We start from the raw sequence: 27741 nt of genomic DNA on the forward strand, positions 1-27741 counted from the left end.
GTAAATTAAACTCTTTAGCCCCCATAACCATCACTATCAAGAATTCACTATAGGGATGAGGTAGGGGGCCCCAGACAAAAGATTGCATCGGGGCCCACAAGACTTTAGTTATGCCACTGTTCCTAAGTTCAGCAAAGACTCCTGGGGGGTTTAACAGGAGACTATTACTTACTTATTTTATAGCATGCACTACTCTTAGACTGAGGCCCCACGTTGCAGAAACGCAGCTTTTTTTGTTGCAGATTTTGTTTACAGCCAGGAGTGGATTCAGCAGAAGGATAACTCTTTTCATTGTATGTGTCTGTTCATACAAAATTGCCTGCAGACTCAAGGGTTAATATCAGAATGCCCCCCAGGCTACAGCAATTGATTCAGATAACATTATAATAGAGCTGCCTTTTATACAATTCCCCGGTATACTGTTCCGCAGGTAGAGATTCGCTGTCAATTCGCAGAACGCTTTTTTATTGCGTCTCTTGACATGCGGTATATTTCTGTCTTCTGATGTGTATTTATTTTAGTGGTGCCCTTTGGTACCCTGACGATACTTTAGAATGCACTTTGTTTTTGCTTTCATATGGTTATCAGCAGGTTTCCTCTATTTACTGATCATCTTGTATTACAAGTCGCTTTGGATTTCTAGAATCTTGCTAAGGTTCAAGAGCGCTGCTTGAGTGCTTTTATGATGCATGGCTTAAAACTAAGACGAGATTTCCCTTAAGATAAAAGATAGATACTTGATGAATGAGGAGTGACAGAGAGTGCCAGATGCCACCATGGTGAATGACACTAACTATGAGTGATAGAACGCTCCAGAAAAAAATCCAACAATTATTGTCATATCATTTCACTTTATCGTTTTAGGGTCACCAATAGATAAACAAGTGGTACAGAAGTATCCCCAACAATCCGAGAGGGCTGACAATGAATTACATTTGGATTTCAGAAAGATTTCAGTAAGTGTCATAACATAAAGTGACATTTATCTCCTACCCCGGCACTCTTCATACTGGTATATGTGAATTCAAGACCTGTCAGAAGAAATTTGCAAAAAAAAATCGTACAGCGCATTAAAATTGCCTGATAATATTTTACTTCTGTACTGAGGTCTGATTTTTCCATCTCAGTGAGCTTACGAAAGCACATGGACCCCATAGACTACAATGGGGTCCGTGTGTTTTCCACGCACTGTCTGCACGAGTCATGCGGAGAGGAAAGTACTTCATGAACTACTTTTCTCTCCACATGACTCGTGTAGACACCACACAAAAAACACACAGACCCCATTATAGTCTATGGGGTCCATGTGCTTTCATTCCTCACCACTTGTCAATGCATTCGGTATTCCGTTTTGGGGGTCCCTATGCAGACTCCTCGAATGGAATACTGAACACAGATGTGAACCAGGCCTAAGAGTCTCTGTAGAGTATTAACATTTGGCATCTACAGTGTTGGCCAAAAGTATTGGCACCCCTGCATATCTGTCAGATACTACTCATTTTCTTCTAGAAAATGATTGCAATCACAAATTCTTTGGTATTATTATCTTCATTTAATTTGTCTTCAATGGAAAACAACAAAAAGAATTGGCAAAAAGCCAAATTGGATATAATTCCACACCAAACATAAAAAAGGGGGTGGACAAAAGTATTGGCACTGTTTGAAAAATCATGTGATGCTTCTCTAATTTGTGTAATTAACAGCACCTGTTACTTACCTGAGGCATCTAACAGGTGGTGGTAATAACTAAATCACACTTGCAGCCAGTTGAAATGGATTAAAGTTGACTCAACCTCCATCCTGTGTCCTTGTGTGACCACATTGAGCATGGAGAAAAGAAAGAAGACCAAAGAACTGTCTGAGGACTTGAGAAGCAAAATTGTGAGGAAGCATGAGCAATCTCAAGGCTACAAGTCCATCTCCAAAGACCTGAATGTTCCTGTGTCTACCGTGCGCAGTGTCATCAAGAAGTGTAAAGCCCATGGCACTGTGGCTAACCTCCCTAGATGTGGACGGAAAAGAAAAATTGACAAGAGATTTCAACACAAGATTGTGCGGATGGTGGATAAAGAACCTCGACTAACATCCAAACAAGTTCAAGCTGCCCTGCAGTCTGAGGGTACAACAGTGTCACCCCGTACTATCCATCGGCATCTGAATGAGAAGGGACTGTATGGTAGGAGACCCAGGAAGACCCCACTTCTTACCCAGAGACATAAGCCAGGCTGGAGTTTGCCAAAACTTACCTGAGAAAGCCAAAAATGTTCTGGAAGAATGTTCTCTGGTCAGATGAGACAAAAGTAGGAAAAGGCATCAACATAGAGTTTACAGGAAAAAAAAGAGGCCTTCAAAGCAAAGAACACGGTCCCTACAGTCAGACATGGCGGAGGTTCCCTGATCTTTTGGGGTTGCTTTGCTGCCTCTGGCACTGGACTGCTTGACCGTGTGCATGGCTTTATGAAGTCTGAAGACTACCAACACATTGTGCAGCATAATGTAGGGCCCAGTGTGAGAAAGCTGGGTCTCCCTCAGAGGTCAGGGCTCTTCCAGCAGGACAAGGACCCAAAACACACTTCAGGTCAGCACTAGAAAATGGTGGTGAGAGAAAGCACTGGAGACTTGTAAAGTGGCAGCAATGAGTCCAGCCCTGAATCCCATAGAACACCTGTGGAGAGATCTCTTGATGGCAGTTTGGAGAAGGCCCCCTTCACATCTCAGGGGGGACCTGGAGCAGTTTGCCAAAGAAGAATGGTCTAAGATTCCAGCAGAGCCTTGTAAGAAACTCATTGCTGGTTACCAGAAGCGGTTGTGCGCAGTTATTGTGTCTAAAGGTTGTGCTACCAAGTATTAGGCTGAGGGGGGGCAATACTTCTGTCCGGACCATTTTTGGAGTTTTGTGTAAAATGATCAATGATTTGACTTTTTTTTCATTCTCTTTTGTGTTTTTTCATTGCAAGCAAAATAAATGAAAATATTAATACCAAAGAGTTTGTGCTTGCAATCATTTTCTGGAACACAACGAGTATTATCTGACAGAATTGCAGGGGGGCCAATACTTTTGGCCAACACTGTAGGTTCTAAATCCTGACTGTCTAGTCTGAGTTACGTGCTCATACTATAAGTGTGAACAGCGATGTAGACGGTGATCTGAATCCACTCTCTTCATGATGAAATTGAACCTGACAAATGTCAGAGATGGAAATATCAGTACAATCTCTCCTTTGGGACCTGTAACAATGAATGCGTATCTGCTATAGTCCAGCCTTTACAGCGAGTCTCCAAGTTTCTGATGGCGTGACATTGTTACAATGGATATAGAAGCAAGTACAGTATGTGGTTACATGCAAATGAGTGCATATTAGATTTAGCTAACACTGTATAATATTATATGCAACTGCATTTCTTGCCTTATTATCTTGTTTAAGTATATAATATAGTAAGTCATATTTTCTTCTCGCCCAGAATCACAATTTTGTAGCCAAGGGAAATGACAATAGCAGGTCCTACTTGAAAGCGTCGTATTACTCCTCGTCCAGTGATGAGATTGGAAGCAGCGATGACGATATCCAGAGAAAAAGGTTATTATTCAACCACATGAAGTCATTGAATGAGTCCTATATGTGTACACGTCTAAGTCAGTGGGTGATCACATTACACGACTACATACAATATGCTGGGAATTCTAACACATTAACTTATTGTACTAGTGTTTATCTACAATCAGCCAACCCCTCTAATGTAAAGATGGCAAACAATATTGTTGAATTTAATATCTTCATTTTGGGGTGTCATATAGTATGAAATATAACATGTCCGTGTACAGCACAGCTTGCTGGGTTCATGCTATGCACAACCTGGTTACATTTGGGCACAGTCTTTGGTGACCCCTGGTATCTTCATTGGCTGGTCTCTGCTAATCTTCATAGTGTTCACATTATAAATTCCTAAAATCTCAATTTCGACATTTACACTAAACATATGTAACATTTTCTTACCATCTTCTGATCACTAAACAAATGTAACATTTTCTTAGCAACTCTGGTCATAGTCTACCCTAGTCTAAATAAGAGCAAATTAAGTATATAGTAAGTATATACAGTAGAGAGTTGATTCCCCCTAGTGGATTGGGAATAGCAAACATAGAAATACTGACGTCCATACATTTAGCTTTGTAAAGAGCTGTTCACTGCTTACAAAATGTAAAAGTAAATTGTATTACTTAGCCACGGTCATTGTATATGATGGTATTACTGTTATATTACTGTATATATCTTAAAGCATATTGTGCTCACACAAGTCTGAATGTTTCTAGTTTTATATTCAGAAATCTAAAAGGTGCCATCAAAGCATCCAATGACATCCTGTAATAGCCAGAAACCCAGTGACATCCAGTAATAGCCAGAAACCCAGTGACATCCAGTAATAGCCAGAAACCCAGTGACATCCAGTAATAGCCAGAAACCCAGTGACATCCAGTAACTGTCATTAGCCCAATGACATCTAGTAATAGCCAAAAACCCAATGACATCCAGTAACTGTCAGTAACCCAATGACATCCAGTAACTGTCAGTAACACAATGACATTCAGTAACTGTCAGTAATACAATGACATCCAGTAACTGTCAGTAACCCAATGACATCCAGAAACTGTCAGTAACCCAATGACATCCAGTAACTGTCAGTAACACAATGACATTCAGTAACTGTCAGTAATACAATGACATCCAGTAACTGTCAGTAGCCCAATGACATCCAGTAACTGCCAGCAACCCAATGACGCCCAGTGACTGTCAGCAACCCAGTGACATTCAGTAACTTTTAGCAACCCAGTGACACCCAGTAACTGTCAGTAACCCAATAACACCCAGTAACTGTCAGTAGCCCAATGACATCCAGTAACTGTCAGTAGCCCAATGACATCCAGTAATAGCCAGAAACCCAGTGACATCCAGTAACTGCCAGCAACCCAATGACACCCAGTGACTGTCTGCAACCCAATGACACCCAGTGACTGTCTGCAACCCAATGACACCCAGTGACTGTCTGCAACCCAGTGACACCCAGTAACTTTCAGTAACCCAATGACACCCAGTAACTGTCAGTAACCCAATGACACCCAGTGACTGTCTGCAACCCAGTGACACCCAGTAACTTTCAGTAACCCAATGACACCCAGTAACTTTCAGTAACCCAATGACACCCAGTAACTGTCAGTAACCCAATTTCACCCAGTAACTGTCAGTAACCCAATGACATCCAGAAACTATCAGTAACCCAATGACACCCAGTAACTGTCAGTAACCCAATAACACCCAGTAACTGCCAGTAACCCAATGACACCATGTAACTGCCAGTAACCAAATGTCACCCAGTAACTGTCAGTAACCCAATGACACCCAGTAACTGTCAGTAACCCAATGACATCCAGTAACTGTCAGTAACCCAATGACATCCAGAAACTGTCAGTAACCCAATGACATCCAGTAACTGTCAGTAACCCAATGACATCCAGTAACTGTCAGTAACCCAATGACACCCAGTAACTGTCAGTAACCCAATGACATCCAGAAACTGTCAGTAACACAATGACATTCAGTAATAGAGATGAGCGAACACTAAAATGTTCGAGGTTCGAAATTCGATTCGAACAGCCGCTCAATGTTCGTGTGTTCGAACGGGTTTCGAACCCCATTATAGTCTATGGGGAACAGATACTCGTTAAGGGGGAAACCCAAATCCGTGTCTGGAGGGTCACCAAGTCCACTATGACACCCCAGGAAATAATGCCAACACCTCTGGAATGACACTGGGACAGCAGGGGAAGCATGTCTGGGGGCATCTAACACACCAAAGACCCTCTATTACCCCAACATCACAGCCTAACAACTACACACTTTACACACTCAATACCACCTCTCTGACAGTAGGAAAACACCTTGAAACATGTGTATTTGGCACTTGCAGTGAGGAGAGCTTGTCACCAGCAGTGAATTTGGCCCTTGTAGTAAGTTGAGGTTGGCACCAACATTTGTTTTGAAAATCAGGGTGGATTGAGCCTCTAACCAGCAGAGTTTGGGCAAATTCATGGTGGAGGGAGCCTCTAAAAACCCCAGTTTGGACCAATTCATGGTGGAGGGAGCCTCTAACCAGCCCAGTTTGGGCAAATTCATGGTGGAGGGAGCCTCTAAAAAACCCAGTTTGGACCAATTCATGGTGGAGGGAGCCTCTAACCAGCCCAGTTTGGGCAAATTCATGGTGGAGGGAGCCTCTAACCAGCCCAGTTTGGACCAATTAATGGTGGAGGGAGCCTCTAACCAGCCCAGTTTGGACCAATTAATGGTGGAGGGAGCCTCTAACCACCCCAGTTTGGACCAATTCATGGTGGAGGGAGCCTCTAAACAGCCCAGTTTGGGCAAATTCATGGTGGAGGGAGCCTCCAAAAAACCCAGTTTGGACCAATTCATGGTGGAGGGAGCCTCTAACCAGCCCAGTTTGGACCAATTAATGGTGGAGGGAGCCTCTAAACAGCCAAGTTTGGACCAATTCATGGTGGAGGGAGCCTCTAAAAACCCCAGTTTGGACCAATTCATGGTGGAGGGAGCCTCTAACCAGCCCAGTTTGGGCAAATTCATGGTGGAGGGAGCCTCTAAACAGCCCAGTTTGGGCAAATTCATGGTGGAGGGAGCCTCTAACCAGCCCAGTTTGGACCAATTAATGGTGGAGGGAGCCTCTAACCAGCCCAGTTTGGACCAATTAATGGTGGAGGGAGCCTCCAACCAGCCCAGTTTGGACCAATTAATGGTGGAGGGAGCCTCTAACCACCCCAGTTTGGACCAATTCATGGTGGAGGGAGCCTCTAACCAGCCCAGTTTGGACCAATTCATGGTGGAGGGAGCCTCTAAAAAACCCAGTTTGGACCAATTCATGGTGGAGGGAGCCTCTAAACAGCCCAGTTTGGGCAAATTCATGGTGGAGGGAGCCTCTAAACAGCCCAGTTTGGGCAAATTCATGGTGGAGGGAGCCTCTAACCAGCCCAGTTTGGACCAATTAATGGTGGAGGGAGCCTCTAACCAGCCCAGTTTGGACCAATTAATGGTGGAGGGAGCCTCTAACCACCCCAGTTTGGACCAATTCATGGTGGAGGGAGCCTCTAAACAGCCAAGTTTGGACCAATTCATGGTGGAGGGAGCCTCTAAAAACCCCAGTTTGGACCAATTCATGGTGGAGGGAGCCTCTAACCAGCCCAGTTTGGGCAAATTCATGGTGGAGGGAGCCTCTAAACAGCCCAGTTTGGGCAAATTCATGGTGGAGGGAGCCTCTAAAAAACCCAGTTTGGACCAATTCATGGTGGAGGGAGCCTCTAAACAGCCAAGTTTGGACCAATTCATGGTGGAGGGAGCCTCTAAACAGCCAAGTTTGGACCAATTCATGGTGAAGGGAGCCTCTAAAAACCCGTTTGGACCAATTCATGGTGGAGGGAGCCTCTAACCAGCCCAGTTTGGGCAAATTCATGGTGGAGGGAGCCTCTAAACAGCCCAGTTTGGGCAAATTCATGGTGGAGGGAGCCTCTAACCAGCCCAGTTTGGACCAATTAATGGTGGAGGGAGCCTCTAACCAGCCCAGTTTGGACCAATTAATGGTGGAGGGAGCCTCTAACCAGCCCAGTTTGGACCAATTAATGGTGGAGGGAGCCTCTAACCACCCCAGTTTGGACCAATTCATGGTGGAGGGAGCCTCTAACCAGCCCAGTTTGGGCAAATTCATGGTGGAGGGAGCCTCTAACCAGCCCAGTTTGGACCAATTAATGGTGGAGGGAGCCTCTAACCAGCCCAGTTTGGACCAATTAATGGTGGAGGGAGCCTCTAACCACCCCAATTTGGACCAATTCATGGTGGAGGGAGCCTCTAAACAGCCAAGTTTGGACCAATTCATGGTGGAGGGAGCCTCTAAAAACCCCAGTTTGGACCAATTCATGGTGGAGGGAGCCTCTAACCAGCCCAGTTTGGGCAAATTCATGGTGGAGGGAGCCTCTAAACAGCCCAGTTTGGGCAAATTCATGGTGGAGGGAGCCTCTAACCAGCCCAGTTTGGACCAATTAATGGTGGAGGGAGCCTCTAACCAGCCCAGTTTGGACCAATTAATGGTGGAGGGAGCCTCTAACCACCCCAGTTTGGACCAATTCATGGTGGAGGGAGCCTCTAACCAGCCCAGTTTGGACCAATTCATGGTGGAGGGAGCCTCTAAAAAACCCAGTTTGGACCAATTCATGGTGGAGGGAGCCTCTAAACAGCCCAGTTTGGGCAAATTCATGGTGGAGGGAGCCTCTAAACAGCCCAGTTTGGGCAAATTCATGGTGGAGGGAGCCTCTAACCAGCCCAGTTTGGACCAATTAATGGTGGAGGGAGCCTCTAACCACCCCAGTTTGGACCAATTCATGGTGGAGGGAGCCTCTAACCAGCCCAGTTTGGACCAATTCATGGTGGAGGGAGCCTCTAAAAAACCCAGTTTGGACCAATTCATGGTGGAGGGAGCCTCTAAACAGCCCAGTTTGGGCAAATTCATGGTGGAGGGAGCCTCTAAACAGCCCAGTTTGGGCAAATTCATGGTGGAGGGAGCCTCTAACCAGCCCAGTTTGGACCAATTAATGGTGGAGGGAGCCTCTAACCAGCCCAGTTTGGACCAATTAATGGTGGAGGGAGCCTCTAACCACCCCAGTTTGGACCAATTCATGGTGGAGGGAGCCTCTAAACAGCCAAGTTTGGACCAATTCATGGTGGAGGGAGCCTCTAAACAGCCCAGTTTGGGCAAATTCATGGTGGAAGGAGCCTCTAACCAGCAGAGTTGTGGGAAAGCAGGGTGGAGGGAGCCTCTAACCAGCAGAGTTGGTGGAAATCAGGGTGGAGGGAGCCTCTAACCAGCAGAGTTGGGGGAAATCATGTTGGAGGGAGCCTAGTATTAGCAGAATTGTGCAACGCTTATGGTGGATGAGTATGAGGATGCGGAGGAATTGGAGAGGTTGAGTACAGACATGGAGTTTCATGTTGGGGTGCTTTACACAGGTGGGCACAAAAATGACGGCTCTACCCAGTGGTGGTTCATTTTTATCAAAGTGAGCCGGTCGGCACTCTCAGCTGACAGACGGGTGCGCTTGTCAGTGATGATGCCACCGGCTGCACTGAACACCCTCTCAGATAGGACGCTGGCGGCAGGACAGGACAGCACCTCCAAGGCATATAGGGCAAGTTCAAGCCACAGGTCCAACTTCGACACCCAATACGTGTAGGGCGCAGAGGGGTCGGAGAGGACAGGGCTGTGGTCGGAAAGGTATTCCCGCAACATGCGCCTATACTTCTCACGCCTGGTGACACTAGGACCCTCCGTGGCGGCACTTTGGCGAGGGGGTGCCATCAAGGTGTCCCAGACCTTAGACAGTGTGCCCCTCGTTTGTGTGGACCGGTGAGAACTTGGTTGCCTACTGGAGGAACTGCCCTCCCTGCCGCCAACGTCACATGCTGGAAACATCTCCATCATATTCTGCACCAATTGCCTGTGGCAAGCATTGATGCGATTGGCCCTCCCCTCTACCGGAATAAAAGACGAGATGTTGTTTTTATACCGGGGGTCAAGGATAGCAAAGATCCAGTACTGGTTGTCCTCCATGATTTTGACAATACGCTTGTCGGTTGTAAAGCACCCCAACATGAACTCAGCCATGTCTGCCACAGTGTTAGTTGGCATGACTCCTCTGGCCCCACCGGAAAGTTCAATCTCCATTTCCTCCTCATCCTCCATGTCTACCCATCCGCGCTGCAACAATGGGACGATTCGAAGTTGCCCGGAAGCCTCCTGTATCACCATCACATCATCGGACAACTCTTCTTCCTCCTCCTCCTCCTCCTCCTCCTCCATTAAACGCAGTGAAGCGGACAGATGTGTGGACCTACTCTCCAGCTGTGACGGATCGGATGCTATCCCTAACTCCTCTGTGTGATCTGAGTTATCCCTGATGTCAATCAGGGATTCTCTCAGAACACACAAGAGCGGGATTGTAAGGCTCACCATCGCATCCTCAGAGCTCACCCTCCTTGTGGACTCCTCAAAGACCCGTAGGATGTCACAAAGGTCTCTCATCCATGGCCACTCATGGATGTGAAACTGAGGCAGCTGACTTTGTGGCACCCTAGGGTTTTGTAGCTGGTATTCCATCAAAGGTCTCTGCTGCTCAACCACTCTATTCAACATCTGAAACGTTGAGTTCCAGCGTGTGGGGACGTCGCACAAAAGCCGGTGTTGTGGCACATGCAGGCGTTGCTGGAGAGATTTTAAGCTAGCAGCGGCTACTGTCGACTTGCGAAAGTGGGCGCACATGCGCCGCACTTTCACCAGTAGCTCTGGAACATTGGGGTAGCTCTTTAGGAAACGTTGCACCACTAGGTTGAAGACGTGGGCCAGGCATGGAACATGTTGGAGTCCGGCAAGCTCCAGAGCTGCTACCAGGTTCCGGCCGTTATCACAAACGACCATGCCTGGGCCCAGGTGCAGCGGCTCAAACCATATTGCCGTCTCATCGAGGAGGGCATCCCTCACCTCGGAGGCAGTGTGCTGTCTGTCCCCCAAGCTGATCAGCTTCAGCACAGCCTGCTGACGTCTACCAACGCCAGTGCTGCAACGTTTCCAAGTCGTAGCTGGGGTCAATCTAACAGCGGAGGAGGAGGCGGTGGCGGAGGAGGAGGCGGTGGCGGAGGAGGAGGCGGTAGAGGAGGAGGAGGAGGGGGGTGTTCTTCTCGTGTCCCTGCCAGGAATGTTAGGCGGGGAGACGAGGTACACCGGGCCAGTTTGGGAAGCAGTCCCAGCCTCAACTACATTCACCCAGTGTGCCGTCAGTGAAATGTAGCGTCCCTGTCCGCATGCACTTGTCCACGCGTCGGTGGTCAAGTGGACCTTTGTGCAAAGCGCGGAACTAAGGGCCCGCCTGATGTTGAGTGACACGTGCTGGTGCAAGGCGGGGACGGCACACCGGGAGAAGTAGTGACGGCTAGGGACGGCATAGCGAGGTGCCGCAGTTGCCATCAGGTCCAGGAAGGCGGGAGTTTCAACAAGCCGGAACGCCAACATCTCCTGGGCCAGCAGTTTAGCGATGTTGGCGTTCAAGGCTTGCGCGTGTGGGTGGTTAGCAGTGTATTTCTGCCGCCGCTCCAATGTCTGAGAGATGGTGGGTTGTTGTAAAGAAACGCCTGATGGTGCCTTTGATGGTGCAGGAGAAGGAGATAAGACAGGACCAGGGGAGGATGAGGTAGAAGTCAACAAAGTGGCGGAGGCAGATGAAGTGGTGTCCTGGCTCGTCCTCTGGAGTGCATCGCCAGCACAGTCAGCAGTGGCAGTGGCAGAGGCAGAGGCAGTGGCAGAGGCAGTGGCAGTGGCGTGAACGGCAGGCGGCCTTTGTCCTGCCGTTGCTGCCTGCCACTGATTCCAGTGCTTGGATTCCAAATGACGGCGCATTGAAGTGGTGGACAGGTTGCTCTTCTCAGAGCCCCTAATCAATTTCGAGAGGCAAATTGTGCAGACAACACTATATCTGTCCTCGGCGCATTCCTTGAAAAAACTCCACACCTTCGAGAAACGTGCCCTCGAGGTGGGAGTTTTTCGGGGCTGGGTACGAACTGGAACATCTTGGGAGATTCCGGGTGTGGCCTGGCTTCGCCTAAGCTGCTGACCTCTGCCTCTGCCTCTAGCTACCCTTTTTGGTGCTGCACCTGCCTCAACATCCACACTACTTTCCCCGCTTGACATCCCCCCTGTCCAGGTCGGGTCAGTGTCCTCATCATCCACCACTTCCTCTTCCAACTCCTGTCTCATCTCCTCCTCCCGCACAATGCGCCGGTCAACTGGATGCCCTGACGGCAACTGCGTCACATCATCGTCGATGAGGGTGGGTTGCTGGTCATCCACCACCAAATCGAACGGAGATGGAGGAGACTCTAGTGTTTGAGCATCTGGACACAGATGCTCCTCTGTTAGGTTTGTGGAATCGTGACGTGGAGAGGCAGGTTGAGGGACAATGAAAGGAGCGGAGAACAGCTCTGGGGAGCAGGGACAGTTTGGGTTATTGTTCTGTAAAGCTTCGGAATTTTGGGAGGAAGGAAGACAAGACTGTTGGGTAATAGGAGGAGAGGAGGCAGAGTCTGACTGGCTGCTGGACAATGTGCTGTAAGCGTTCTCTGACAGCCATTGCAAGACCTGTTCCTGGTTCTCGGGCCTACTAAGGTTTGTACCCTGCAGTTTAGTTAATGTGGCAAGCAACCCTGGCACTGTGGAGTGGCGCAATGCTTGCTGCCCCACAGGAGTAGGCACGGGACGCCCTGTGGCTTCACTGCTACCTTGCTCCCCAGAACCATTCCCCCGACCTCGCCCACGGCCTCGTCCACGTCCCTTTCCGGGAGCCTTGCGCATTTTGAATTCCTAGTTAGAAATTGGCACTGTATACCAGTAGTAAAAATTGTGGGTGCACGTAACCCCAATATATTCTTTGAATTCCCAGTCAGACACTGGCACTATATGGCAGTAGCAAGAAATGAGGGTATTTGTATTCCCAATATACTCTTTGAATTCCCAGTCAGACAATGGCACTGTATACCAGTAGTAAAAATTGTGGGTGCACGTAACCCCAATATATTCTTTGAATTACCAGTCAGAAACTGGCACTATATGGCAGTAGCAAGAAATGAGGGTATTTATAACCCCAATATATTCTTTGAATTCCCAGTCAGACAATGGCACTGTATACCAGTAGTAAAAATTGTGGGTGCACGTAACCCCAATATATTCTTTGAATTACCAGTCAGAAACTGGCACTATATGGCAGTAGCAAGAAATGAGGGTATTTGTATTCCCAATATACTCTTTGAATTCCCAGTCAGACAATGGCACTGTATACCAGTAGTAAAAATTGTGGGTGCACGTAACCCCAATATATTCTTTGAATTACCAGTCAGAAACTGGCACTATATGGCAGTAGCAAGAAATGAGGGTATTTGTATTCCCAATATACTCTTTGAATTCCCAGTCAGACAATGGCACTGTATACCAGTAGTAAAAATTGTGGGTGCACGTAACCCCAATATATTCTTTGAATTACCAGTCAGAAACTGGCACTATATGGCAGTAGCAAGAAATGAGGGTATTTATAACCCCAATATATTCTTTGAATTCCCAGTCAGACAATGGCACTGTATACCAGTAGTAAAAATTGTGGGTGCACGTAACCCCAATATATTCTTTGAATTCCCAGTCAGAAACTGGCACTATATGGCAGTAGCAAGAAATGAGGGTATTTGTATTCCCAATATACTCTTTGAATTCCCAGTCAGACAATGGCACTGTATACCAGTAGTAAAAATTGTGGGTGCACGTAACCCCAATATATTCTTTGAATTCCCAGTCAGACACTGGCACTATATGGCAGTAGCAAGAAATGAGGGTATTTGTATTCCCAATATATTCTTTGAATTCCCAGTCAGACAATGGCACTGTATACCAGTAGTAAAAATTGTGGGTGCACGTAACCCCAATATATTCTTTGAATTACCAGTCAGACACTGGCACTATATGGCAGTAGCAAGAAATGAGGGTATTTGTATTCCCAATATATTCTTTGAATTCCCAGTCAGACACTGGCACTATATGGCAGTAGCAAGAAATGAGGGTATTTGTATTCCCAATATATTCTTTGAATTCCCAGTCAGACAATGGCACTGTATACCAGTAGTAAAAATTGTGGGTGCACGTAACCCCAATATATTCTTTGAATTACCAGTCAGACACTGGCACTATATGGCAGTAGCAAGAAATGAGGGTATTTGTATTCCCAATATATTCTTTGAATTCCCAGTCAGACAATGGCACTGTATACCAGTAGTAAAAATTGTGGGTGCACGTAACCCCAATATATTCTTTGAATTCCCAGTCAGACACTGGCACTATATGGCAGTAGCAAGAAATGAGGGTATTTATAACCCCAATATATTCTTTGAATTCCCAGTCAGACAATGGCACTGTATACCAGTAGTAAAAATTGTGGGTGCACGTAACCCCAATATATTCTTTGAATTCCCAGTCAGACACTGGCACTATATGGCAGTAGCAAGAAATGAGGGTATTTGTATTCCCAATATATTCTTTGAATTCCCAGTCAGACAATGGCACTGTATACCAGTAGTAAAAATTGTGGGTGTATATAGCCCCAATTCTATTGCTAGGGGACTTGCAGGGTATTTCTGGGGTGAAGGTGGGGGGGCACACCGTTGGAACGGGTATCGGGGTATATATCGGGTATACGGGAATACACTGACAGTGTATTCCATTCAGGATCCTGGGAAAGCTGGGTTGCGGCGATTGAGCCCGTCAGTGCCACGTTACACTGACAAGCTTCTCCCTGGAATTTAGCTCTTACAAGAGCTGTTGGTTGTCTTCTCCTTCCTATCCTAGCCTGTCCCTGCCTACCCAGAATCTAAGCCCTAGCTAGCTGGACGGAAACCTCCGTCCTCGGTGAATTGCAAGCTCAGAATGACGCGAACCTGGGCGGCGCTGTTCTTTTAAATTAGAGGTCACATGTTTTCGGCAGCCAATGGGTTTTGCCTACTTTTTTCAACGTCACCGGTGTCGTAGTTCCTGTCCCACCTACCCTGCGCTGTTATTGGAGCAAAAAAGGCGCCAGGGAAGGTGGGAGGGGAATCGAGTAATGGCGCACTTTACCACGCGGTGTTCGATTCGATTCGAACATGCCGAACAGCCTAATATCCGATCGAACATGAGTTCGATAGAACACTGTTCGCTCATCTCTATTCAGTAACTGTCAGTAATACAATGACATCCAGTAACTGTCAGTAACCCAATGACATCCAGTAACTGTCAGTAACCCAATGACATCCAGAAACTGTCAGTAACCCAATGACATCCAGTAACTGTCAGTAACACAATGACATTCAGTAACTGTCAGTAGCCCAATGACATCCAGTAACTGTCAGTAACACAATGACATCCAGTAACTGTCAGTAGCCCAATGACATCCAGTAACTGCCAGCAACCCAATGACGCCCAGTGACTGTCAGCAACCCAGTGACATTCAGTAACTTTTAGCAACCCAGTGACACCCAGTAACTGTCAGTAACCCAATAACACCCAGTAACTGTCAGTAGCCCAATGACATCCAGTAACTGTCAGTAGCCCAATGACATCCAGTAATAGCCAGAAACCCAGTGACATCCAGTAACTGCCAGCAACCCAATGACACCCAGTGACTGTCTGCAACCCAATGACACCCAGTGACTGTCTGCAACCCAATGACACCCAGTGACTGTCTGCAACCCAGTGACACCCAGTAACTTTCAGTAACCCAATGACACCCAGTAACTGTCAGTAACCCAATGACACCCAGTGACTGTCTGCAACCCAGTGACACCCAGTAACTTTCAGTAACCCAATGACACCCAGTAACTGTCAGTAACCCAATGTCACCCAGTAACTGTCAGTAACCCAATGACATCCAGAAACTATCAGTAACCCAATGACACCCAGTAACTGTCAGTAACCCAATAACACCCAGTAACTGCCAGTAACCCAATGACACCAAGTAACTGCCAGTAACCAAATGTCACCCAGTAACTGTCAGTAACCCAATGACACCCAGTAACTGTCAGTAACCCAATGACATCCAGTAACTGTCAGTAACCCAATGACATCCAGAAACTGTCAGTAACCCAATGACATCCAGTAACTGTCAGTAACCCAATGACATCCAGTAACTGTCAGTAACCCAATGACATCCAGAAACTGTCAGTAACCCAATGACATCCAGTAACTGTCAGTAACCCAATGACATCCAGAAACTGTCAGTAACCCAATGACATCCAGTAACTGTCAGTAACCCAATGACATCCAGTAACTGTCAGTAACCCAATGACACCCAGTAACTGTCAGTAACCCAATGACATCCAGAAACTGTCAGTAACCCAATGACATCCAGTAACTGTCAGTAACCCAATGACACCCAGTAACTGCCAGCAACCCAATGACACCCAGTAACATACAAAATGTGCATTTGGCAGAAAAGCATATCCCTCTCCCTGATTGGCCCAAGTTGACAGCAAGAAAGGTGTTAGTGATCACCTGTCAAATGTTTACTTTTAAAGGTTTTCTATCATTAAAACACATTTTTTTTCTCGTTGACACGTAGGAATAGCCTTAACAAAGGATATTCTTCTCCTACCTTTAGATGTCTTCTCCGCGCCGCCGTTCCGTAAAAATCACAGTTTTCGTCGGTATGCAAATGATTTCTCTCTCAGCACTGGGGGCATCCTCAATGCTGCGAGAGAACTCTCCAGCGACGCTTCCATCTTCTTTAGGAACGTCCTCTTTACGCGTCTTCTTCTTTCGCAGGCGGTCAAATTTGTAGGCCTCGGGCAGAGCCACTTGTGCATGCCCACGGCCCCAAGAAAAATGGCCGCTTACACAGGAAGAAGACCCGTGAAGAGGACATTCCTTAAGAAGATGGAGGCAGCACTGGAGAGTTCTCTCACAGCATTGGGGACGCCCCCAGTGCTGTTTGAGCACTGGGGCCCGCCCCCAGTACTGCGAGAGACCTCATTTGCATACTGACGAAAAGCTGGATTTCTATGGAACAGCGGCGCGGAGAAGACATCTAAAGGTAGGAGAAGAATAACCTTTCTTAAGGCTATTCCTACGTGTCAACGAGAAAAAAATGTGTTTTAATGGTTAACCAATCAGTTATAACCAATTGTTGCGACCATGGTCTAATGACTTGGTCTAGCTGTATCCTAGGGATCTACCTATAAAGAAGCTACTGTAGTTTAGGTCTTAGGTCCACACTTGGTTTGGGATTGGCAACTGTAATATTGTTCGTATAATCCAGCTGAATTATTGAATCTGAATTTGCCCAGTGGTCACACTGCATATTTTATCAGCTGAAAAATATAGAAATCAGCCTCTAAAATCCAGGCACTTTTCTGACTGTACTTCACCAGTGTATATACCTGCACATATTTCCCATTGAAATTGATGAAAAGTTGTTTGTAATAGTTTCTTCAAGCACATAATATATATAATATCACATAATATGAGCATTTTATACTCCAGAATATCCTTGGAGACCTGGTCTGTGACCGCACACTAAGGGACCTTACAACAGGTTGCACCCACCTCTCGCCTCATATTTGCTTTCTATTTTGGGGTCTATCAAGTTAACATATTCTTTTTAAAACTTGTGGCAAAGCTGTTTAGATCTGTCAAGGGAAATGTGAAATATTCTACACAAAAAAGAGCATATTTTCTATCCATAATACTTATGTTTATCATTTGTTATAATAAATCTAATATGTTGTTCTAATAATGTTTGCAGGCAACCACTGAGCAATGGGGTAGTGGATGGCTCAAGGACCAGACCTGCAGATGGAAAAGCAGAGAAACCACAGAGCAACATGCATGCAGATAAGGTACCCGGCTTAGGTCCAAGATGTAATATTAGTGGGGTTGAGCCGAGCTTGAGATTTCAGGATCGATTTTAAAATCCGATTTCCGATCATTTTCCAGACAATCCTGATCGCGATCGTGAAATTTGCTCGATTGCCGATCGGGATCCGATCTTTCCCGATCTCGATTGCTCAACCCTAATTGTATATTATATATACAGTAGGGTTGAGCGATCTTGAGATTTCAGGTTCGATTTTAAAATCCGATTTCTGATCATTTTCCATCCGATCCTAATCCCAATCCGGATTGTGAAATTTTCTCGATCGCCAATTAGGATCCAATCTTTCTTGATCCCGATCACGCAACCCTAAATATTAGCTTTAAAGAGGACCTTTCATGGTTTGGAGCACAGGCAGTTCTATATACTGCTGGAAAGCCGACAGTGCGCTGAATTCAGCGCACTGTCGGCCTTCCCGACCTGTGCCCCGGGTAAAGCGGTCTCGGTCCCGGTACCGTAGCTCTTTACAGTCAGAAGGGCATTCCTGACAGTTTGTCAGGAATGTCCTTCTGCACAGCAGCGCCTATAGTGCTGTACAGTGTGAGCGGGGAGGAACGCCCCCTCCCCTCCTGATAATACTCGCCTATAGATGAGCACTGTGAGCAGTGGGAGGGGGCATTCCTCCCCGCTCACACTGTACAGTGCGATAGGTGCTGCCGTGGAGAAGGACGTACCTGACTGTCTCTCAGGAACACCCCTCTGACTGTAAAGAGCTACGGTACCGGGACCGATAGCTCTTTACCTGGGGCACAGATCGGGAAAGCCGACAGTGCGCTGAATTCAGCGTACTGTCAGCTTTCCAGCAGTATATAGAACTGCCTGTGCCGAAAGAATGAAAGGTCCTCTTTAAAGGTCGAAGCAGAAAACTTGGTATAAAACAATTGACTGTGTCATGTAAGGATTCTTCTACCTTTCCAAAGATACCTTCCTTATTCTGCATCGCAGCTCCATTTTCATGAAAAATAAGTGTTTTATTCTTTTGCAAATTAGATTAAAATGGCTTTTAGGGGCTTTTCTTCTCTTCCCAGGGCTTTGCTCTCTGCTCCAGATAACTGCCCCTAACTGCAGATACAGTAGCAGATACCACGCAAGCAATGGTGGGCAGAGCTGGGCGGCTGTTAGGAGTGATTATCTAGTGCAGAAATCCTCAGCATTAGAATAAACGCCCCTAAATTCCTTTTCAGTTAATTTACATAAGAATAAAATCACAATTTTCATGACAATGGATCTGTAATGCAGACTATCTTAATAATTACCCCTTTGACAGAGTGCAGAGTTTTCATAAAGAGTATCTTTTAATCTGGAGAACTCCCCATTTATTTGTTACACCTTCAACCCATTAATACAGTATAAATGGGCTCTATACAATGCTTTATGTCCCCAATAGTTGTGCTTCAAAAAAGTTGAACACAGCCTAAGAGTGAGGTGCAAAATGGGCGTAAAAAATGTCTATTTTTTACTTCCATTTTGCACCCGAAGGACGCCTGTTTTCATGGATTCCTCATACATTACAGTCTATGGAGGAATCTGTGAAAACAGACAAAAAATGAGAGTGACCCATATTTAGATGGTCTGTTACAATGGACTTTCAAAACGTTGATCATGTGAATCGCTCCCAGGGAAATTAATTCAATTAATGTGTCCATGTGACAGCCATGAATGTGGGATGACGGCCAGTTTATTCACATATTACAGCCAATTGCTGGGATTCCCAGAGGGGGAAACATTTTGTGATCAGATTATAGTCAAGGGAACATTATATAGATCTAATAGAATACTCCTGGTAGTTGCTATATACATCTTCTACATATAGCCAGTGCTTATATTCTATTGGTATATGGTCATTGATTTAATATACTTGCCATAACATCATATAGTGAAATCAGCCTTGGTTTTAATGACCTCACCTTGTGGGACAGTTACTAGTTTATTGCATATTTTTGAAGTATGCATTCATATGAAATATACGCTTTTTTTCAGGATATACATTTTTAAGCTATGCACCTAGCCATATTAGATTTCCCTTTAGGAGCTATAAAGTCAAATAATCCCATAAAAGCAATGTTATCTGTGTCAACCATATGTCAAATAACTCAATATATTGGGAAATTTCCTGGCCAAATTCTCTCTCCAGGAATCTTGCAACGCACTTCTGGCCCGGACTGTTTGGGGGTAGGATGAGGTCAAGGCTTCATCACCCACTTGCAAATGCTTGCGGCTTTACAGAACACCGCAGATACATTTATTACACGTTTGTACATAATGTATCTCAATTTTTCAGAAATATATCAACTTGGTATTAGTAAAATCCCGAGAAATGTGGTGTACAACTTACCTAGGAATTATTTTACCATATTATAGCTTTTAGTATTCACAAATTATTAGAATTCATATTTAGCATTCTAAAAGATTGTTGTTGGGTAAACTCTAAAAATCACTAAATTGAATTTGCAAGTCTTTTTTTTTTTTGCACTTATTTTACATTGTGTTTATCTCGTATCCCTTTTATTCCAGTAATGTGCTGTCAACAGATACTTTACATATGGCCTCCATAATCTTTCAGGCATATTGCCAGGCTCTGTGTAAACCATAAACTATGTCTAATAACCCACAAGGAATACACATGTGCAGTCAAGAACAATTTGTGATATGTCCCATAATGTTTAATAATATAACTACATTATATTATTGGATAATTCAATTTAGATTGTAATATTAATTTTCTTTGCAAGAGTTGACTTGGAAAATTTTCAAGATTAGTCCTACAGATATAGGTAACATAGATACGTGCAGACTGCTGCTTATAGGTTATGTTCAACTATTTATTATTATTATTATTATTATTATTATTATTACATGTGTTTTGGGCTAAAAATCACTTTTGAAAATGAGTTTAATTAAAAATTATGTTTGATTTTGTTTCTAGGCAAAGCTGTATAATAGTATGAATAAGTTCATTGGCGTTACGGAATCGCAGCTTTTCTTGTTGCAGATTTTGCTGCAATTTTTTTTTTTTTCTTTTTTTCTTTTTTTTTTTTTGTTAAATGTAGATTGTGAGCCCCACATAGAGCTCACAATGTACATTTTTTTCCCTATCAGTATGTTTTTTTTGGAATATGGGATGGAAATCCATGCAAACACGGGGAGAACATACAAACTCCTTGCAGATGGTTTTTTGCCCTTGGCGGGATTTGAACACCAGGACTCCAGTACTGCAAGGCTGCAGTGCTAACCACTGAGCCACCGTGTGGTCCCTTTGCTGCAATTTTTTGAGCCAAAGCCAACAATGGATACAAAAGGAATGGGAAATATATAAGAAGCTCTTATGCGTCTACCTTCTGCTCAGTCCACTCCTGGCTTTGGCTCAACAAACTGCAGCAAAATATACAACAAAAAAAGCTGCAAGCAGCACGTTTCTCTCCGCATGTCAGACCCCATTATAGTCTATGGGGTCCGCAGGTTTCCCAAGTAACCACTTTTTAATGCTTATAGGTGTCCGTTCGGGGGGTCCCCTGGCACACTCCCTGAATGGAAACCTGAACACAGATGTGAACTGGGCCTCAGGTTGGGTTCACATTTGCGCCAGAGTCTCCATTGGATTGGAGACTCCGTCACAGAAACCATAGAATATTGGCAAAGTGGAAATTCCTGCACAGAGGGCTTTCTCTCCATCGCTTTCAGTTTTGAAACGCAGGCACCCGATGGACCCCATTATAGTCAATGGGGTTTACCAGTGTCTGTATGGAACCAAACATCAGAGAGCACAGCGCTAGTATGACCCTAGTGTAAGGGCATGGTCTAAGCAAACTTCCTGGTCTTTATCCTTAAGACTCCACACTTCACTATAAGGAGTCTCCCAGATCTGCACCTCTTGAGCTGGTACTGTTTTGCAGCTCAGACCTATGGTGCAGTGCAGCACAGGACCAGATAAATCATATAATGTGAACATATGGTAAAATCATAAAATACACAATATATTCACAGATTAAATACCGACAGATATATAAACCTGGGTTCTCTCTAATGGAGACTCCATCTCAGAAACCACCGAAAATCTGCTGCAAGAAAATTGGGTCCACTAGTGCCTGTGTGTAACCACTTTGTGTCCATAATTTGGACCCGAACAACAGAGAGCCCAGCACTAGTGTGAACCTAGTGTAAGCCTCTTAACAGATACAGAATCAAGAACAGACCAGAACATACAGATAACAGAAGCTTGGTCTACAACTGGAATACAAGGCAGAACATTAGGACAGAAAGCAGAGGTACTGCAGAAACCCAAAGGCCAAAGGCAGCAGAAGTGTCATAGAAGCCTAAAGGCTGCAGGTAGAAGAGATATTGCAGAAGTCCAGAGGCCAAAGGTAGCAGAGATATAACAGAAGCCCAGAGGCCACAGACACAAAAGGTGCACACATAGCAGAACGAAGCACTTGCACCCTCCATCTACATCACTACAATGTAAAAAAATACAAGATGGACATTTCCTTAGAAGCTGAAAATGGAGGAGCAAATATTTATTATGGATGACCACTCGTTCACCTCTGCATTTGGTGATCCATTTGGGGAGTCCGCATGGGGAACGCATTGGCAAGTGGTGTGCAGTGAAAGCACATGGACCCCATACATTATAATGGGTCCATGTGCTTTCCACGCAGTGTCCGCACAGAACATGCAGACAGAAAAGTAATTCATGATCTACATTCATGTCCGCATGATTCATGTGGGCAGCACGCGGAGAGTACACGGACCCCATTATAGTCTATGGGGTCCGTGTGCTTTCACTGCACACCACTTACCAATGCGTTTGGTATTCCATTCGGAGGGGGTCCCCATGCGGACTCCCCGAACGGAATACCGAACACAGATGTGAACGAGGGGTCATCTGTAATAAATATTTGCTCCTCCATTTTCAGCTTCTAAATTTCCACCTGTTCATTACACAGCACTAGGCCATTTCCTTCCATCTTTCGAGAATCACTTTTAAGTTGTGCTGAAAGATCTAGTTAATACTACATTATGCTCCAAGGACCGTATGCGCTAAAATCTAATTCCGTTTTGTTCAAGATATTATCTTCTTCAATGGGCTTAAACAATTGCATTTAAGTGACCCACATTACATATGAATTAATTCTATAATTTAAAAGGCCACTTTCCCTCTTCCTTGCAGCTGATAAGAGTCTCACATAAAAAGAAAAGCTCGGGAATCGCTTGTAGCACTTTACCCCTGGGTCTTTTCCATGAAATAAGCAACCGTCAGTAGACTTTTACATTGCTCTGTTTTAAACTGCTATTTTATTTTCTGCTTTGATCACTTTTTGCTAAGAAAAAAATAAAATTGCCTTAAAAGTTTGATAAAAGTTCCACTTTACAACCAAGAACTTTTTGCAGGGACTATTTTATGTTCTATATATCTTTTTTTCAGCTCTGACTGTGATAAAAGTAGTTTTTTTATCCATATTTCTATAAAATACTAGCAGGAGGACCTGGCTTCGCACGGGTATATTACATTTTATGTTTGTGCAGTGGCCCCATAAGAATTGTTCAATTTTGCACTGGTGTATTATGTATGTTGTTTGTGTGTGTCCCTAAGTGTCACGCGATCATGTGTATCTCATTTTGGATATCAGTGTGATCAGTTGTTATGGATACCTGGAGTAAAGCTGTGTGTATGTGACCTTGTGTAACAGTGTTATCCACAGTGTACTGCTTCTTTAAAGCTAACATAAAACAGTGAAGAAAAATGGCTGGGTTGCTATGGAAACCTGGAGTAAAACTCTAATGTGTGGTACTCTGTGCAGAGCCGTGTATCTAATCCTCCAGCGTATGGTACTGTGTGTAGATGTGCGCATCTAATCCTCTCCTATGTAGTACTGTATGTAAACGCACGTATCTAATCCTATGGCGTGTGATACTGTCTGAAGATGTGCGTATCTAATCCTCTGGCGTGTGGTACCATTTGAAGATACGCGTATTTAATCCTCCGGCATGTGGTACTGTGTGTAGAGGCATGTATCTAATCCTCCTCCGTGTGGCATTGTGTGCAGTAGCGTGTATCTAATCCTCCGGTGTGTGGAATTGTGTGAAGATGCGCATATCTAATCCTCTGGCATGTTGTACTGTGTGCAGATGTGCATATCTAATCCTTCCCCATGTAGTACTGCATGTAGAACTTAGGGCCTGCCTGATGTTACGGGACACACGCTGGTGCAAGGCTCAACTCACCCTAAGGGCCAAAAACACTGCTGGTGAATTTTGTCAGTTCCAAAAGACTCTGTGTTTAGATTTGGCTCAGTCGCAACTCCAGAACATGCCTTTGAAGGCAAGGTTTCCTTTAGTGGCTCCATCTCAGCAGGATGATGATGGTGAAGCTAAATCTGGTGTCGGAAGGGAAAGTGGTCTCTGATCTACAGCTAAAGTACTGGAGCATGTTGTTTGGACAATTAACACCTGATCAGGACCCTGTAGAGGTAATGTAGAGTCCGATATTAGAGGACCATTACCGGTAGTAGTAGTTTCAGCCAATTCTCCACCTTTGCGGTCCTCTAAATAAAAGTTACCCCCAGGACTTGATGCCAAACTGTTATCAATTTCCCAATTAAAATCAAGGTCAATATCTGGGTCCTCAGTCCAATCCACTGCATCAATCCCACACAATGAGAGTGATGGTTCTGGAACCACCGTTTTAGGGGCTAAGAATTTTAAAGGGGCTAACACTCTGTTGGTGCAAGGCTGAACTCCCCCAAAGAGCCTAAAATTCTGCAGGTAGAGGCTGAAGTCACCTTAAGGGCCTCAATCTCTGCTGGTAGCTCAGCTTAAGGGCCTCTACCTTAATTTGGATGGGCTTATGTTAAGGGCCAGAAAAGTGAATTTTTGAAGGTCTCACTACATCACACGCACACACACACACACACACACACACACACGCACACACATCCACAATGACAGTTAAGGGTGAGGGCTTTTGGATTTCCCATTGCCTATTCCATCTGTGGTTGTCATGGGCAATGTGATTTAAAGGGGTGCTTATTAATGTTTCTTTAGCTTAAATTTGGGTTTCTGTCCATCCATTTGGGGAAGAAAGAAGGTTTCCAGGTATTTTCCCACTTTGATAGAGGTTTTTTTGAGTGTGGAAAGTGTGTAGTTGATAGGCTGTGATGGTGGGGTAAAACTGTGACTTGGGCTTGTTAGATGCCCCCAGACATGCTCCCCCTGCTGTCCCAGTTGCATTCCAGAGGTCTTGTCATCATTTGCTGAGGTGTGATAGTGGACTTGGTGACCCTTCTGAATCGAATGGTGGGTTCCCCTGAAACAAAGCATTTTTCCCCATAGACTATAATAGGGTTCGATATTCAATCGAATAGTCGAATATTGAGGGACATTCAAAACGAATAACGAATATCGAATATTTTACTGTTCGCTCATCTCTAGTCTTAAACCTTACCGTATACCTGAAGTATCTCTGTACCAAATTTGGTGAAGATCGGTCCAGTCGTTTGGTCGCGCATAAAGAACAGACAGACAGATAAGAATTCATTTTTATAAGATAGAGAGACAGACAACTGTAGCCCCTAAACCTACTCAATTGTTCAGTGCAAGAAATTAAGTAACATAACTTATTGTGTGTCTTGTTTGTGTACCTTTTTTGTCTAGTACAGGGGTAGGGAACGTACAGCTCTCCAGCTGTTGCAAGACTACAACTCCCAGCATGCATACTTGCTCTGGTGTTCTGGGAACTCCCATGGAAGTGAATGGAGCATGCTGGGAGTTGTAGTTTCACAGCAGCTGAAAAGCAGAAGGCTCCCTACCCCTGGTCTAGTATATGGTCCCTGTTATACTGTTGACAAAAAATATATATCATATGGTTTTACATTCAGCATGGGTTATTTTATGGAGTCCTACTTCCTTTGTAAACTAACCAGTAGTTTAACAGAATTGAGCAATGAAATTGTGATTCACTTCATTGTAATCACCATAAAGAGTTTACTTTTGCTGATCACAGTGATGATAAAGGAACTAAAGCTAGAGTAATTCTTGTCACAGCTCTTTTACTGTCATTAGCGTGATTTCAGCTCTGGGTATCAGATGCAATTACGTAAATACTCGGATTAGTGACATCTAGGTGTTCTGTAGTGTCTGGTGGGAAGTGTCAGACAGGAGCAGGCAAGGAGATTTGAGTCAAAGCTTCAGTCAGAAACAGCCAGTGTTGGAACTCACTTGCATATTACTGGCTGACACCGTCCACCTGACATTACAGAGCCTAAACAACATATCAAGCACCAAAACTAACTGCATTTATTGCTTGTGAATGGCAGGGGCTAACTGTGCCAGACTCAGTGAAGCAGCACCTAGTAGGTGATCCAAAAAGCTGGACTTGACGGAAGTGGTGAAAGGTTCCCTTTAATTTTATTCCAAGCACTTATTATTAATATGACGTCATATAGTTAATGATATTTAGTGCCATATACTGTAATGTCAATAATGTCCAATGACCACCTTGGTTTTGTTTTACTTGGTTTGTTATGGGACTCCATTGAGAGAAATGCTTACAACACCCCTTTTCCATAGGTGGTGTGATCTACACAGTTCTATTTTTGCAAACTATTAAAGGGGTAAAAAGGAAAAACCCCTTTAAAAGCAAGGGAGAAGGGAACCAGACATGACCATCTACCATACCTAAGACCTCCTTTTTGTTTAGGACCTATTTAGATTTTAGCTGTATCCCCTGTGTTATCTTATATATCATACTAAACATGCAACCAAATATTAGTATTAGGTCCACACATGAGAAATGGTTTTGTTACATAATAAATTAGAGAGTATCCTCTGCCGGGTACAGTGAACAGTCCTCTGCGCTGACATTTGTCTTTGCCATTTCTTTTGGTATGATGACAGATTTATCTTTGGTGGTGCGGCGGGATCCGGGTTACTTTATATTTCAATCTCCTGCGTTATATGTTAACAGGCGGCTGAACAGCAAAGTTGTAGCAGCCATCAAGGACTCTGGAGCGCCTACAATCAGAATTATCTCCTGCCAGATCTCCTGCAACAGAGCCATCCTTCAGAGGCTTCAGTGAATCAGCACAAAACACCTCCAAAAAGTCCCAGGCCTCGCAACGATCAGGTGAAGTCATTATGTTTTATGTCCTCTTCTATTTGTTCACCTAAACTAGAAAGAGACGGGGAGAATGATCGCTTGTCGTCCCTCTCACAGGTCACCTTTTGTACCTTTACGCCGCTTTTTTTTGTATTTCCAGCAGAGCCGATACTGTCAGTACAGAATACTTACTGTATATTCCAGTTCCTTCAATTTTTTGCAATTTAAAGAAACCGTTTCCCTTAAAGGGAATATATCATCTATTGTTTAGAAATTAATAACAGATAGTGAAACATGCAAATAATATTTTTTTTTCTAGTCTGTTTTTACTTTCTAGATTGTAGACTTTTTATATAGTTTATTTAAAGGGATCCTATCATTGGATACCCTTTATTTCTGGCTAACACGTAGGAATAGCCTTAAGAAAGGCTATTCTTCTCCTACCTTTAGATGTCTTCTCCGCGCAGCCGTTTGGTAGCAATCTGGGTTTTCTTCGGCATGCAAATGAGTTATCTCGCAGCACTGGGGGCGGTCCTCAGCGCTCAAACAGCACTGGAGGCATCCCCAATGCTGCAAGAGAAATCTCCAGTGACGCCTCTATCTTCGGGAACTGCCTCTCACTGTATCTTCTTCCATCCTGGGTTTCAATCTAGTAGGCATGCGCAGTCAGCTCTGCAATCAGGCCTCGGGCAGACCTAAATGCGCATGCCCATGGCCACAAGAAAATGGCTGCTTACACCAGCTTACTGCCTGTGCCCCGGACCATGAAAGGTCCTCTTTGTCGATGTATTCAGCTCATCGGTGTCATACATACCTCCCGCCGACCGGAACCGCGGGACAGGACACCGAAATCGTGAGTGTCCCGCGGAAATCGGGACAGTTGGGAGGTATGCTAAGGGGCTTTGGCTCCAAAAACCACAGGAAAATCTGCAACAAAAAAACGCTGTGCGTCTGCAACGTGGGGCCTCTGGGAGTAAGGTCTCATTCACATCAGAATTTGTATTCTGTACGGGGAGCATGAGAACCCCCCTGAATGGAATATCGAATGCAACTGCAAGCGGTGTGCCAGATAAAGCACACGCACCCCATAGACCCATAGACTATA

The 27741-nt window shown here is 44.8% G+C and overlaps 1 protein-coding gene across 1 annotated transcript in view; it reads left to right on the forward strand.

The window, feature by feature from the left end:
* Nucleotides 1–27741, forward strand: part of NRK (Nik related kinase) — a 181152-nt gene that overhangs the window by 112077 nt on the left and 41334 nt on the right. The window contains exons 20-23 of the mRNA XM_075259060.1: nucleotides 865–956; nucleotides 3463–3578; nucleotides 17414–17507; nucleotides 26505–26663. Of these exons, the coding sequence (XP_075115161.1) occupies nucleotides 865–956; nucleotides 3463–3578; nucleotides 17414–17507; nucleotides 26505–26663 (461 nt within the window). The remainder of the gene's footprint in view (nucleotides 1–864; nucleotides 957–3462; nucleotides 3579–17413; nucleotides 17508–26504; nucleotides 26664–27741) is intronic.

The sequence above is a fragment of the Leptodactylus fuscus genome, chromosome 11, assembly GCF_031893055.1.
Source record: "Leptodactylus fuscus isolate aLepFus1 chromosome 11, aLepFus1.hap2, whole genome shotgun sequence".
Taxonomy (NCBI): Eukaryota; Metazoa; Chordata; class Amphibia; order Anura; family Leptodactylidae; genus Leptodactylus; species Leptodactylus fuscus.